General features: G+C 43.1%; 1 protein-coding gene across 8 annotated transcripts in view; it reads left to right on the top strand.

The window, feature by feature from the left end:
- Window positions 1-12,996, top strand: part of EPHA3 (EPH receptor A3) — a 427,612-nt gene that overhangs the window by 318,339 nt on the left and 96,277 nt on the right. For 7 of the 8 annotated variants that reach the window (XM_033941961.1, XM_033941964.1, XM_033941965.1 and 4 more), the window contains exon 7: window positions 7,319-7,481. In XM_033941961.1, coding sequence (XP_033797852.1) covers window positions 7,319-7,481 — 163 coding nt within the window. The remainder of the gene's footprint in view (window positions 1-7,318; window positions 7,482-12,996) is intronic. The other variant, XM_033941962.1, reaches the window with a different exon arrangement.

Raw genomic sequence — 12,996 nt, 5'->3', positions numbered from 1 at the left:
GGCTTCCGGTCGCACACCGTATCATTTACAAACAATGCTTACTTACACATAAAACTTTAGAATCTAAAACTCCTGCCTTTATCTATAGAGTATTAATACCGTATACTTCTTCTAGATCTCTCAGATCACAGGATCAACATCTCTTAGCTATCCCCTCATTGAAAGTCATCAATACAAGACGAACCACAATCTTCTCTATAACAGCCCCTCAGTCCTGGAATAACCTCCCACTCTACCTAAGACTAGAAAAAAATTTAGGAAAATTTAAAGCTCTTCTTAAAAGCTTCTTATTTATAGATGCATTTAATGATTAAGTCTACTATTGAATAAATCTCTCTGCTTGTCAAGCTAATTCTTTGAATTTATTGTTTACCCATCCCAATGTATTTCCCTTGAATTTTTAAACATAATAACTGTATGTAACCCTCGAATTAAATAATTTTCCTTATGTTTTAGTATTGTCAGTTAAATCCCACTTAAGGTTTAATTTTTCTTTTTTGTATTTGTATTTATTGTAAATGATATTAATTTGTACATCGCCTAGAAATGTGAATAGGCGATAAATCAAGACATTTAATAAACTTGGAAACTTGGAAAATGAGGCGGGCCCGCCCCTTCCCGGCCCATCCTTCCGAAGCCTAAGGCCTGATTGGCCCAGGCTCTAGGGTCCACCCATCCCCACTAAGTCTAAGGCCTGATTGGCCCAGGCGCCTAGAGCAGTAAGGTGCAGTAGCAGTAAGGCGCATGTAGCAGTAAGGCACCTAACAGGAGGGGCCTATGTATAGAATTGCATACTTAGCAATTCTACTGAGAGTGAAATTAGAATACCCTAAGTGTAGGGGAGTGCTTGAGGATTCATTACCACAGAAGTCAGAAGATTCAAAGAAAATGAAAAGCCCATTGCACCAAATTTTGTAAAGATGATTTTTATTTTTTTGCCATGCTATGATGAATCTGCCTATGATACTTGTATCCAGCATTCCACTAGAGTTTCTGGCACTTCATAATCATGCAGTCAGCCTGGTTTCACTATTTTCACACATAAAAATCATCTAATGTATTGGCTTCTAACCTAATTATTTAATTCTTCATAATATCACCTCTGAAACTCTTTGGAAGGCAGGCAAAGGTATGTGCATAGATAAAAGATTTGGGGTTCCTTTTTTTAAGATTTGGCTTCTTCCCCTGAGTTTCAGTATTATTTTTTTTAGTTCACATATTTCTGTTAAGAATTTTTTAACCTGCACTAGAAATTTTTTTCAAAAGTAGTTTAATTTGCAATAAATCAATTTTGTGTGCTCTAACCCCCTGATATTGAGCCAGTAGTCAAGAACATTTTTTTAAGCGTTGGCTATGGCTATCTAACTAGCCCAGAGTATTCACTGAATATCCAGGGCCATGTAGTCATGCACTGCCTTCCACTTCTTTTGCGAGTCCTGGGTGATATTCAGCCAGGACCTGAATATGACACTTATGCTCAATATCAACTAGGACCTACTTGGAAGGAGTATCATGACCCCCCCCCCCATGCACCCCCCCATAATCTAACTCCCTTCATGACGCCCGCCCCACCAGAGAAACACCACTGAAAATGATCCAACCCCCCAACCAGCGAAGCACCCCCTAAACTGATATGAACTTTCCTTTACCAACCTCCCATCCCCGGTGATCCAGAGGGTAAGGCAGGTAGGAACAAATCCCACTTGCTCCTGTCCCTTACCACTCTGTCTTGAAAATGATGACTGTAACCTCTAGTGAACGGGGTTAGATTGGTTTAAAGGTGCTTTGCTGCTTGAGAAGGTTTGGGGATGTTGGGAGGGAGTTGGATCAATTTGGGGATGCTTCTTTGTTGGCAAGAGGATGGTTGGATTACATTGTGGAGTGCTTCTCTGATTGATGGGGTTGGATCATGTTCGGAAGGGAGCACATTGAAGACTACAGGCTTGTTCCTAGAAGATATGTGGGTACCAGTCTATATTCAATGATAGTCAGTGCTGGCACCCACATAGCTAAGTGAGCAAGGTTAGGAACGTCTTTGCACAGTGCTATCTACCCACTTAGCTGGCACTGAATATCGCTGGTACCCATAGAGTGCCTGAATCTATAAACGGTGTCTAACTCGATAGATGCCTTTAGAAATGGCACCTACCACATTTCATTCAAAGTTAATCACCATTCCTAAAATCACACCTAGCAGCGCCTAAACCAAGTTAGGTATTGGGAGGCATCGTCAGCTTAGGTGCCAATATATTAGGCCAGGGTTTTCTTGGCCTAAAATGCTGGCACTTCATCCCTATCATTGCACAAACTCTGCCCATAACCACACCTACATTTGGGTAGGCACCGCTAGGCACTGGTAGGCCCTTCAGTGTAAACGCCTACATGATGCCTACCTACCTGAAAATTAATGTTTTTAACTGGTTTATAATGAATCAATTAAAAAAATTAAGTTAGGTGCCTAGATCAATAAGCATCCCCAATCTAGGCATCTACTGGTAGACACTGTTTATATAATTGTGGTACAATACTTCACACTATCATGCTGATATATTATGTATCACAATGGGGATTCTCAGAACGCCACCCTGTCCAATCAGGAACAGCGTGGCAGCACTCTTCACTGATTCTACCCAATTACGTGATATAAATTATTTTTATACTTTTGTTTGTTTGTTTTAAATATGTTTTTTAATCTTAATTTCATACTGAATGTTGAACTCTCCATTTCATTTTGTTGCATTTTGAATTTGCTTAACTCATTTCAATTCCTAACGCTAATAGTATTTGAACTTAGGGCCTCTTTTACAAAGATGCGCTAAGCGTTTTCACGTGGATTTTGGCGCACACTAAATCAACACGTGCACTAACCGCTAACGCGTCCAAAGGATAACATGCACGCATTAGCGTTTAGCGCGTGTTTAGTGCGCTTTAATATTTAGCGCACACTAAAAAGCATAGCGCATCTTTGTAAAAGAGGAGGTTAGCTTTATTTTTTATTTAAAATTTTTTTTCTTCTTAGCTATTTCTGGGCAAGAATCCAAAGCTTTACCCGGTACTGTGCTTGGGTTCCAACTGTCGAAATCTCTGTTAAGACTTACTCCAGCCCATCTACACCCTCCCAGCCATTTAAGCCCTCCCCTGCCCCTCCTCCACCAAACGGCCATACACAGACACAGACCGTGCAAGTCTGCCCAGTAACTGGCCTAGTTCAATATTTAATATTATTTTCTGATTCTAAATCTTCTGTGTTCATCCCACGCTTCTTTGAACTCAGTCACAGTTTTACTCTCCACCACCTCTCTCGGGAGCGCATTCCAGGCATCCACTACCCTCTCCGTAAAGTAGAATTTTCTAACATTGCCTCTGAATCTACCACCCCTCAACCTCAAATTATGTCCTCTGGTTTTACCATTTTCCTTTCTCTGGAAAAGATTTTGTTCTACGTTAATACCCTTCAAGTATTTGAACGTCTGAATCATATCTCCCCTGTCTCTCCTTTCCTCTAGGGCAGGGGTGCCCAACACGTCGATCGCGATCGACCGGTAGCTCAGGAAGGCAACGTGAGTCGATCGCAGAGCTCATCCCAGGCTCTGTGATAGACTCGTGTTGCCGTCCCGAACTACCGGGCCTATCAGCCTTCCTCTCCCCGACGTCAAATCGCCGACGCCGGGCATTAGGCTGTTTTTGTCATTTCGGGGAGGGGGGGGAGGGTGGCAGCGGCAGCAGCAGCCTGAAAAAGAAATTATCCTGGCCGGGGTCAGTGTCATGCTTCGGAGCTTCTACAGCCTTCCTATCTCCCTCTCCCTTCTACCTGCTTCCGGCCACACCCCCTGCTCCGCGGCTCTCTTCGGCCACTCAAGCGATCGACACAAGCTTCTGACGTCGGGGCCTACCCTCTGCGAGTCCCGCTTGTTTCAACTTCCTTTTTCCACAAAGGCGGGACACGTAGAGGGAAGGCCTCGATGTCGGCAGCTTGTCTTGATCACCGCTGCTGACTAGTTGCTGAAGAGAGCCGCTGAGCAGGGGGGTGTTGCCAGGTGCAGGTAGAAGGGAAAGGGCCATATGCAGGACTCGTGGGTGAGGGAGAAGAAGAGAGAGAGAAAGAGAGAGGGGAGGGAAACAAAAGGAAATATTTCTTACTGGGCTGGGCCGGAGTGAGGGAGGGTGGAAAGATTCTGTCTACAGGGTGCAGTAACAAAGGAAAAAGGGGGAAAGCTGAAAATGGAGATAGTGACACAAAGAAGAGAAAGAGAAAGGAGCAGGACCTACTGAATAAGGATAGAGATACAGAGGGGACATGAAGAGGAGGTGAAATAGAGACATAGAAGTAATGCTGAAAAAGTGTGTGTGGGGGGGAGATAAAGACATTGAAAGGGCAAATGGTGAACATGGGGTAAAGACAAGGACAGAGACAAATGAAGATTCTGAAAAAGTGGTGAGATAGGGATATAGTGAGATGGACACAAAGAAGGGTGATGCTGGAAAATAGGTGGAATGGTAATTCTGACAGACACAGAAGGGAAATGCTGGATCAAGGAGAGATGGAGCTCAGACTGGATGGAATGAGGAGAAATGCCTTGTTTTCCCGGAACTTCCTCTCCTACGTCAGAATTGACGTCAGGGAGCAGAATGCTGGTCAGTGCAACGCTTCTGCAGGGAAAGCTTGGGACGGCAGTGGCTTGGGGGCTGTTCCCCGATGGCGGTGGCAGCAAACCGAGTGGCTTGGGGGAAGGCACGGAGAAAGAAAGAAAGGGGGCAGACAAGGAGACAGAAAGAAGGGGGAACAGGGAGACAGAAAGAAAAAGTTGGGGGAGAGAATGAGGTCTTGAGGAGAGGAAACATACAGGAGGCTGAAAGAAAGGAAGAAAGATTGAATGCACAGTCAGAAGAAGAAAGTGCAACCAGAGACTCATGAAATCATCAAACAGCAAAGGTAGGAAAAATGATTTTATTTTCAATTTAGTGATCAAAATGTGTTGTTTTGAGAATTTATATCTGCTGTCTATATTTTGCACTATGGCTCCCTTTTCTAAACCGCAATAGCATTTTTTAGCGTAGGGAGCCTATGAGCATTGAGAGCAGCGCGAGGCAATCAGCGTAACTCCCTGTGCTAAAACCTACTATTGTGGTTTAGTAAAAAGGGAGGGGGTGTATTTGTCTATTTTTGTATTTTGTTACTGAGGTGACATTGCATAGAGTCATCTGCCGTGACCGCTTTGAAAAAACCCGGAATATGAATAATTAACATTTTCTCTGCCTTTCAGTGTGCTTTGTGTTTTTTAAAAATTTTATTGTTGGTAGATCATTTTGACTTAGTCATTATAAAAGTAGCTCGCAAGTCCATAAAGTGTGGGTACCCCTGCTCTAGGGTATACATATTCAGGGCTTCCAGTCTCTCCTCATACGTTTATGCTGTTGTTGCACTAGTCCCCACCAATGCGTTTCGGATCTTCCTCAGGATAGGGGTTTGTGCTGCAACAATTGCACAAGTGTATTCACTTCCCTAGCCTAGCGACCAGCTTCCATTAATATATCAGCATGATAGTGTGAAGTATTGTATGCCAGTTGATATTTAGTGAATGCCAAATTAGTGCATGATTTTCTACATAATTGTGGTTTTGCTACTAAATTTCACAGTTACTATTTCTTTATATCTTTTTCATTTAATAGATATATATCTAAAATTATTACGGTGATGTGCTCAGACCTTTAACCCAATAAATAGTGAAGTCACTACCATGAGTTTAACAAGGGGACCATCATTGCAACCACCTGTCCCCGACCCTCCCTGAATGATCTTAAACCTATTCAGCTGTTGTATTTGTACTTATCTGAATAGAGAGGTTTTTTGTTGTTGTTGAACTTGGTCTTGTTAAATCTCAATGGTGACTGTGTTCTAACAAAAATTGTGGCCATAATGCAGGCTCTTCTCTGACACCACCTCTATAATGCTCCTCTTCTGCCTGGATTTAAGATGACCAATTAGTCCTGATATTCAGTGGTACCACCAGGTTAAATACCACTGAATACTGGTGGTCAGTATGTTGAGCACACCCTACCCACTTAAACAGCAGTTCGTTGGGGGGGGGAGGCCATGCGTTTCCTCTCTGCTCTTCTCCTCCCCCACATTAAAAATTATACTTTTCCTAGTGGGGTGCCCAAGCCTTGCCAGCTAAAGAGATACACTGTCCCCTATGCTCCCTCAGCAATGAGGAAGTCAGTGGTAAGCTTTCCAGCTGCCAATGACAGCACTCCCGGAGCAAGCTCAATTCTGATTTTAGCTTACAGAATGATAAACACTGACAAAACACCTCTGAAACAAAAATAAAAGTGTCTATTGGATAAATATTTAACAAACCCTGCATTACTCCTTGTGATCCTGGGCAAGTCACTTAACGAGGGTTATCAGACGTCCAGATTTCCTCGGAAATGTCTTCCTTTTGAGGACATGTCCGGGGATCCAGATGACTTGGTCCAGGTTTTGAAAAGCTTTCCTCCACGTCGTGTCGGGCAGCAGGGTTGGGGAAGGATTGGGGGCGGGACTAGGGCATGATAGAGCAGGAAAGGGTGGGAGTAGGCGGGCCTGGGGGGCGGGCCTAGGGATCTGGATTTTCCAAACGGAAATCTGGTAACCTTACACTTAACACTCCATTGCCCCAGGTACCTTGGTCAGATTGTGAGCCTACCAGGACAGTTAGCGAGAAATACTTGAGTACCTGAATGTAAACCACGGTTAGGCTTTAAGGGGTATATGAATATTAAAATAAAATAATTCTTCTAAGTACTCTCTCGCCCCTCTCTCCAGCTTGACTTGTATCGTCCACTCGATTTTTATGTCTTTTTTATCCTGATTATTCCTAAATGATGCAAATGTATTGTACACAATGGATTTTACTTGAAAAGGTGCCAAGCAGTGGTATCTATGGCTTGAAAACATTGACAAACACCATTTAGTGAATCCTCACAAAACTTAGCTTGAAAATAGACACCTCAATTTACAAATTGTAAACTCCTTAGAAGTCCTAAGTATAACAGAGGCATAACACATGCTGGCCTGCATGAGGAGATTTCCAAAGCCACTTATGAGTCTAAACTGTAGTTTTGTCCATTTAAATATTGCTTTGCTTCAATGCAACTAAAAATACACTTTTAGCCAAACCGACAGAAAAGTTCAGAGCAAAGGAAACATACTTGCTCACTGCTTTAAATTTGCAGGCAAAGGTGCAGTTCTTTGAAAATGTCCAAGCAGCCCAGATTTAGGTCATTGGCTGGCTGCTATTTGTGTGGTTTCTAAATTTTGCTACGTTTCTCCCCAAAGCAGGAACAAGAAACAAGTTACACCATTTTAAGAGCCAGAGGCATCAACGTGAGCATTGGATCATTGAAACCTGACACCACGTACGTGTTCCAGATCCGAGCCCGCACAGCAGCGGGATATGGAACCAACAGCCGCAAATTTGAGTTTGAAACCAGTCCAGACTGTACGTACAAATTGAAATAAGGGAGGTTTTGTATGACAAAGCAGACTGTCTGTATAGGATAGTATCAAAGCTGGAGAGTCTTGGCCAGTTAAAAACCAAGACCTAGAATAAAGTCCTCAGTTAGTCCAGGATAAATGTAGTATTACTATCTCTTGAGTCATTCAGTAATGGACTCCAAGGTTGAATTTCTCCTAGAGTGGCTCTAAGAGGGAATTATTACTTTAGCAACCATATCAGTTTTGCATAAATATAATGAGCAGTAATGCTATGGTAGAGCAGATGGTTTCTCACTATTCTCTATAATAAAACCCTAAGCGCGCATGCGCACTTACGATGCCGTGATCCCTGCTGCCGTGATGTGTGCTTCCACACCGCACATGCGCACTGTCTGCCTTCTGCCCCGTTCTCCGATGCCGGCTGACTTCCTGCGCTACCGCTACTGGGATGCCTCTTCTCACTCCCAGACCAGCAAACGCAGCAGCCGCGGTTTAATCTTGCAGCCGCGGGGTATTTGCTAGGCCGGCCCACTTCGATAATGCGAGGTGGGCCGGCCTAGCAAAAGCTCCGAGGCTGCCCAGGCTAGCGGATGCTGGACAAGGGGAGCAGAGAAAGGAGAAGGGGTACTACTGGCAGGGGGAACAGGGAAGGGGTGCTGTTGGACAGGGGGGAGGTAAAACAAAGGGAGAAGGGCTGCTGCTGGACAGGGGGAGCTATGAAGGGGTGCTGCTGGACAGGGGGGAGTTTAAAGGAAGGGAGAAGAGCTACTGCTGGACAGGGGGAGCAGGCAAGGGGTGGTTGTGGGCAGCCGAGGAAAGAGATAGACAGAAAGAAAGAAAGAAAGACAGACAGCGGCCAAGGAGAGAGAGAAAGAAAGACAGACACATACATCTATTCTAGCACCTGTTAATATAACAGGCTTAAAGAGTAGTTAATTAATAAACCTCTCAAAATTCCACCTGCAGGCCTCCTCTTTTGAACAAAATAATTTTCAAAGATGCAAACAACTCAAGCAGGAATGAGGGAGATAATTCTAAACCATCAAGTATATACTATAGGAAGCTGTATCGAGATAGGTTTGCTTTAATTTGGGATTGATTTAAATAGTTGCTTTAATTTTCCTTGCTGCTGCAGTATACATGATTCATAAAGACTATTTAATGGCCTATCTTCCTTCTCTATCTTAATTTGATAATTAAAAATCACTGCTTCCACAAATATGCATAGCACAGGTGTGCCTTAATCTTTCCCATCTTATGATTAGATTCTGCACATCAATTCCCACTGAGGGAGAATGTCTGAAATAGTTATAGATCCTAAGACCAGGAAATTGTTTTCTTGCTTCCCTAATTTAGCTTCATGTTTAAGAGTAAGCTTGAGGGGGGTTCAAAAGGATCAAGACATTTTTTCTACCATTTGTCAAGGTTTGTGGTCTTCTTTCACCCCACAGAACTTTAGTGGTTATCTATTGTGGGCTCATGTTAGGCTGGAAAAGCCTTTCAAATGTAAGTTCAGAAAGCATTCAGAGCTATTCTGAAGTCATCAGAAGAAGTTTACAGGTGAGCTATCATATTGACATCATTTGTACGTCTTCATGACAAAGAAACAATTTTGAGACTTTATTACGAGTGATCCCAACTTTTTTTGGGGAAAGTGTTTTTCTAGACATTTCTAGATAGCTAGCTACAACTTAGGCAGATTAAATTTTTATCTATGTGTTCTGCTATTTTATCTTTAGGAGCCACTTACCAACTAACATTTCCTTGTAAATGCCACGTTTCTTAACAAAATACTCATTATGTCTTTTTGGAGCCCTTACAGTTACAGATATTTCCTTAGGTTAAAGGAGTTCTTTCCACCGTTGATAAGACTATGGGACCCATAATAATAAAAAAAACAACATTAATATCCATAAAGCATCCTAAATCAGCACTGATCAGAAAAAAATGAATGAATGAGCACAACGCTATATTTTTACCCTTGATACAGTAGAACCTAAGGGCTTGAACTGTGAGATCGAATGGACGACTGTGATTGGCTGATTTTCAAGCGAATGGGACCCAGGGGGCGTGTATGTTCGTTAAGTTGGTGGGAGGTATTTAAATCTGGGGAAGAAGGCCGCCGCCATCTTTCTCTTACAACTGAAGATAAATGGAGTTGGATGACGGCAGCAATCTCAGTGAGTCTGAGATATGAGATAATAGAGGTTGAGTTTGCATATAGGGGGGTTAGTTGGAGATAAATGTTTGTGTTTACAACTTTCTTCTCTTTACACTTGTTTATTGTTTGAGGAGACCTTTGATACAGCTCCTTGTGAGCGAAACATGTCTGGTCAGACTCCCAGGTTTTTGGCTGATATGGAGCTAAGTATTTAAGCACTTTATATTTATATATATATACAGACAAGATATTTATCCTGTATTTATTTTGTATGGGATCAAAACTGACACAACGACACTTTATAAATACTTGAAGGGACAGCCAATGATGAGGCACCAAATAATTCTTCCCGCAGTTATAAGATAATACAGTGGTGGAGTGGTGGGGCTAAGGCTTCCTATAAAATCAAGGAGTATTGAGGATATAAGAGGAATTTATCCAGCCACGACCATATTTGATTATTATACTGAACATACGGTGACTGGAAGAGCATACACTGTTGCCATAGATTGTTATATCTCTAAAACACCAGCATCTGGTATGGGGCATCCTAGTAGAGCTGCATACAGGTGTCTTAAGTAGCCTAGTGGGTGGGCTAATGATCCATAGAGAGGAGGATCCAGGCCCATTAGCCACTCTTACCACTACATTTATGGTAGAAAATGTGCACCTTCCAAAACCCTATAAAAATATATTCTATTGCCATATAGGTGCCACCTGCAGACATAAGGGCTATTGGGGTTGTAGATAGGTGGGTATAGTGGGTTTTGGGGGCTTACCATAACCTATAAGGGCACCCTTTATGTGAAGTTCACAGCAGTGCCCTCTAAGGTGCCCCACTTTTCCATGTCTGGGTGGCCATGTCTGGGCGCAGCATCAACCCATAGGACATGCCGGTGCCGAAGGAGCCTGCCACCTGCCGGTGATCTCTGCTGGGTCTTAAGCATCTGTGCATGCTCAAGGCCTTCTGGCTCCCACTCTAATGAGATTCTCAGAGAAACCCGAGAGAGCAGGAGCCAGAAGGCCTTGAGCATGCATAGATGATCAAGGCCCAGCAGAGATCACCGGCAGGCGGCAGGCAGCAGGCTCCTTCGGCACTGGCATGTCCTCTGGGTTGGTGCTGCCTGCCGGTGCCCAATCGCAGTAAGGGTTTGGGGGGGGGGGGTGATGTCAGTTCTCAGGGGTGGGGTGGAAGCACACCAGTGGCCTCGAGGGGGGTGTCTTTTTGGGATGTGGTGGGTTGGGATGTAAGTGCGCCAGTGGCCTGAGAGGGGGGGTCTGTTTGAGATGTGGTGGGGTGGGATATAAGCTTGCCAGTGGCCTCTGGGGGGGGGGCTTTTTGGGATGTAGAATGAATCATCTGAGCTTCCATTGTTATCTATGGAGAAATGTGCTTTCATATACGAGTACTTTGGTTTATGAGCATGCTTCTGGAATGAATTATGCTCGCAAACCAAGGTTCCACTGTATTTCTCTATGTTGACTTATTTCCTTTTGTCTTTTTTTCTATATTTCTGTTTCAGAGTTATGATGTTTTGATGTATATCATTGAAAGGTTCATAGACATAATCACGGAAGACAAAGGCGCGCGCCGACAACTGAGCGCAAGATGGAGGCGCGCATCGAAGAAAATTACTGTTTTTAGGGGCTCCGACGGAGGTTTTTGTTGGGGAGCCCCCCCACTTTACTTAATACAGATCGCAGCTGCGTTGTGGGGGTTTGGGGGGTTGTAACCCCCCACATTTTACTGGAAACTTAACTTTTTCCCGAAAAACAGGGAAAAAGTGAAGTTTTCAGTAAAATGTGGGGGGTTACAACCCCCCAAACCCCTCACAACACCCCCACAATGCGGCGCGATCTGTATTAAGTAAAGTGGGGGGTTCCCCCCACGCCCCCCTGTCGGAGCCCCTAAAAACAGTAATTTTCTTCAGCGCGCACCTCCACGCTGCACTCAATTGTCTGCGCGCGCCTTTGTCCAAGCACGCTTTTGACCTGACACCCATTGAAATGAAAATTTAAAACTACTACTACTACTATTAATCATTTCTATAGGGCTGCTCGACGTATGCAGCATTGTAGATAAAACACCGATCTGCTTTTACATAAAATCAACATGCTCAAGGGAGATTACAATCATTAAATTTAAATCCAAATAATACATAATAATAAACTAACTTATCACAGAGCTAGTCAGTATCGAGATGGTGGCCATTACGTTGTCGTTTATATACCGCATAACCTTCCATTTCTATGCGTTTTACAGCTAAAAGAAACTGAGACAGTCTCAGGAAGTACAGATTAACAAACTATCCGGTTCTGATTTTATAAAAATTTATCAAATACAATAGATGTGTTTTCAGAAGTTTTCTAAAATGTATGTAAGACACAGCATTAACTAATAGCTGGCTAAGGGGGTCTAAGATTAAGTGCGCGCTAAATGCTAATGCGTTCATAGAATATAATGGATGTGTTAGCATTTAGCACGCTAAATCGGCTAGCGCTTTAGTAATAGACCTCTAAATTCCTTGTCTCTAATTGCTGCCTTTTACAGCGACAATTCTTAACAGAAGGAAACAAGAAATATGTCAGAGTACGTTGTGAATGTTTAGACGTAGCAAATGCGAAATGTTCCACTAAATAATCCGCTGTAAGGCCAAACAACACTTTGTAGCAAAGTAGTCCGCCATCCACATTTCAAAATAGCCCTGGCCTCACTCGGAAGCCAATGCAGCCTATGATAACAAGGAGTGACATGATCCATGTTTTTTCAAATTATAAATCAACCTTACAGCCGTATTCTGGATCACTCACAGTCTGTGGAGACCAGTTGCAGCTGTAGAAGACAATGAGAAACCTCTGCCAAGAAAAGCTCAGAAGTGTCATGGCAGGGTTGGTGATGACCCAACCCTCAACATCCAGAAATGGAAAAAGAAAGGCTATGATAAGAAAAAAGTAGACTGCTTCTCACTAGGGGGGGGGGGGGGAGGAATTAGACCTGGAGGGGGACCTAAAAGGTGATTTCTATGAAGAAGAAAGAAGTATAAGTGAAGTTTCAGGGTTCAAGTTTTTCAGTTTATTTGTGGTTGATATACCTCTAAAGGCAACGCTGTCCTGGTAGTTTACAATAACAGAAATTACAGCTCCATTACAGGAAAGGTAAGAAGGAGAATATGTCGCTCAGTCACCGGGTTTAGCCATCACACCACTACATGAACATTAAATTTCTTAATTTTCAAAAGTGTAAGCAAATTAAAATGTTTTCAGACTTCCTTTAAACATTTAGAATGAGGCTTCCAAGTGAAGATGGAAAGGTAAAGGATTCCAGAGGGTCAGTGCAGTGACATTAACAATATGGATA

Source organism: Geotrypetes seraphini, chromosome 4 (assembly GCF_902459505.1).
Source record: "Geotrypetes seraphini chromosome 4, aGeoSer1.1, whole genome shotgun sequence".
In the NCBI taxonomy this organism is placed as follows: Eukaryota; Metazoa; Chordata; class Amphibia; order Gymnophiona; family Dermophiidae; genus Geotrypetes; species Geotrypetes seraphini.
Note: the sequence above shows the minus strand (reverse complement) of the source record. Positions and strands in the feature narration are given on the sequence as shown.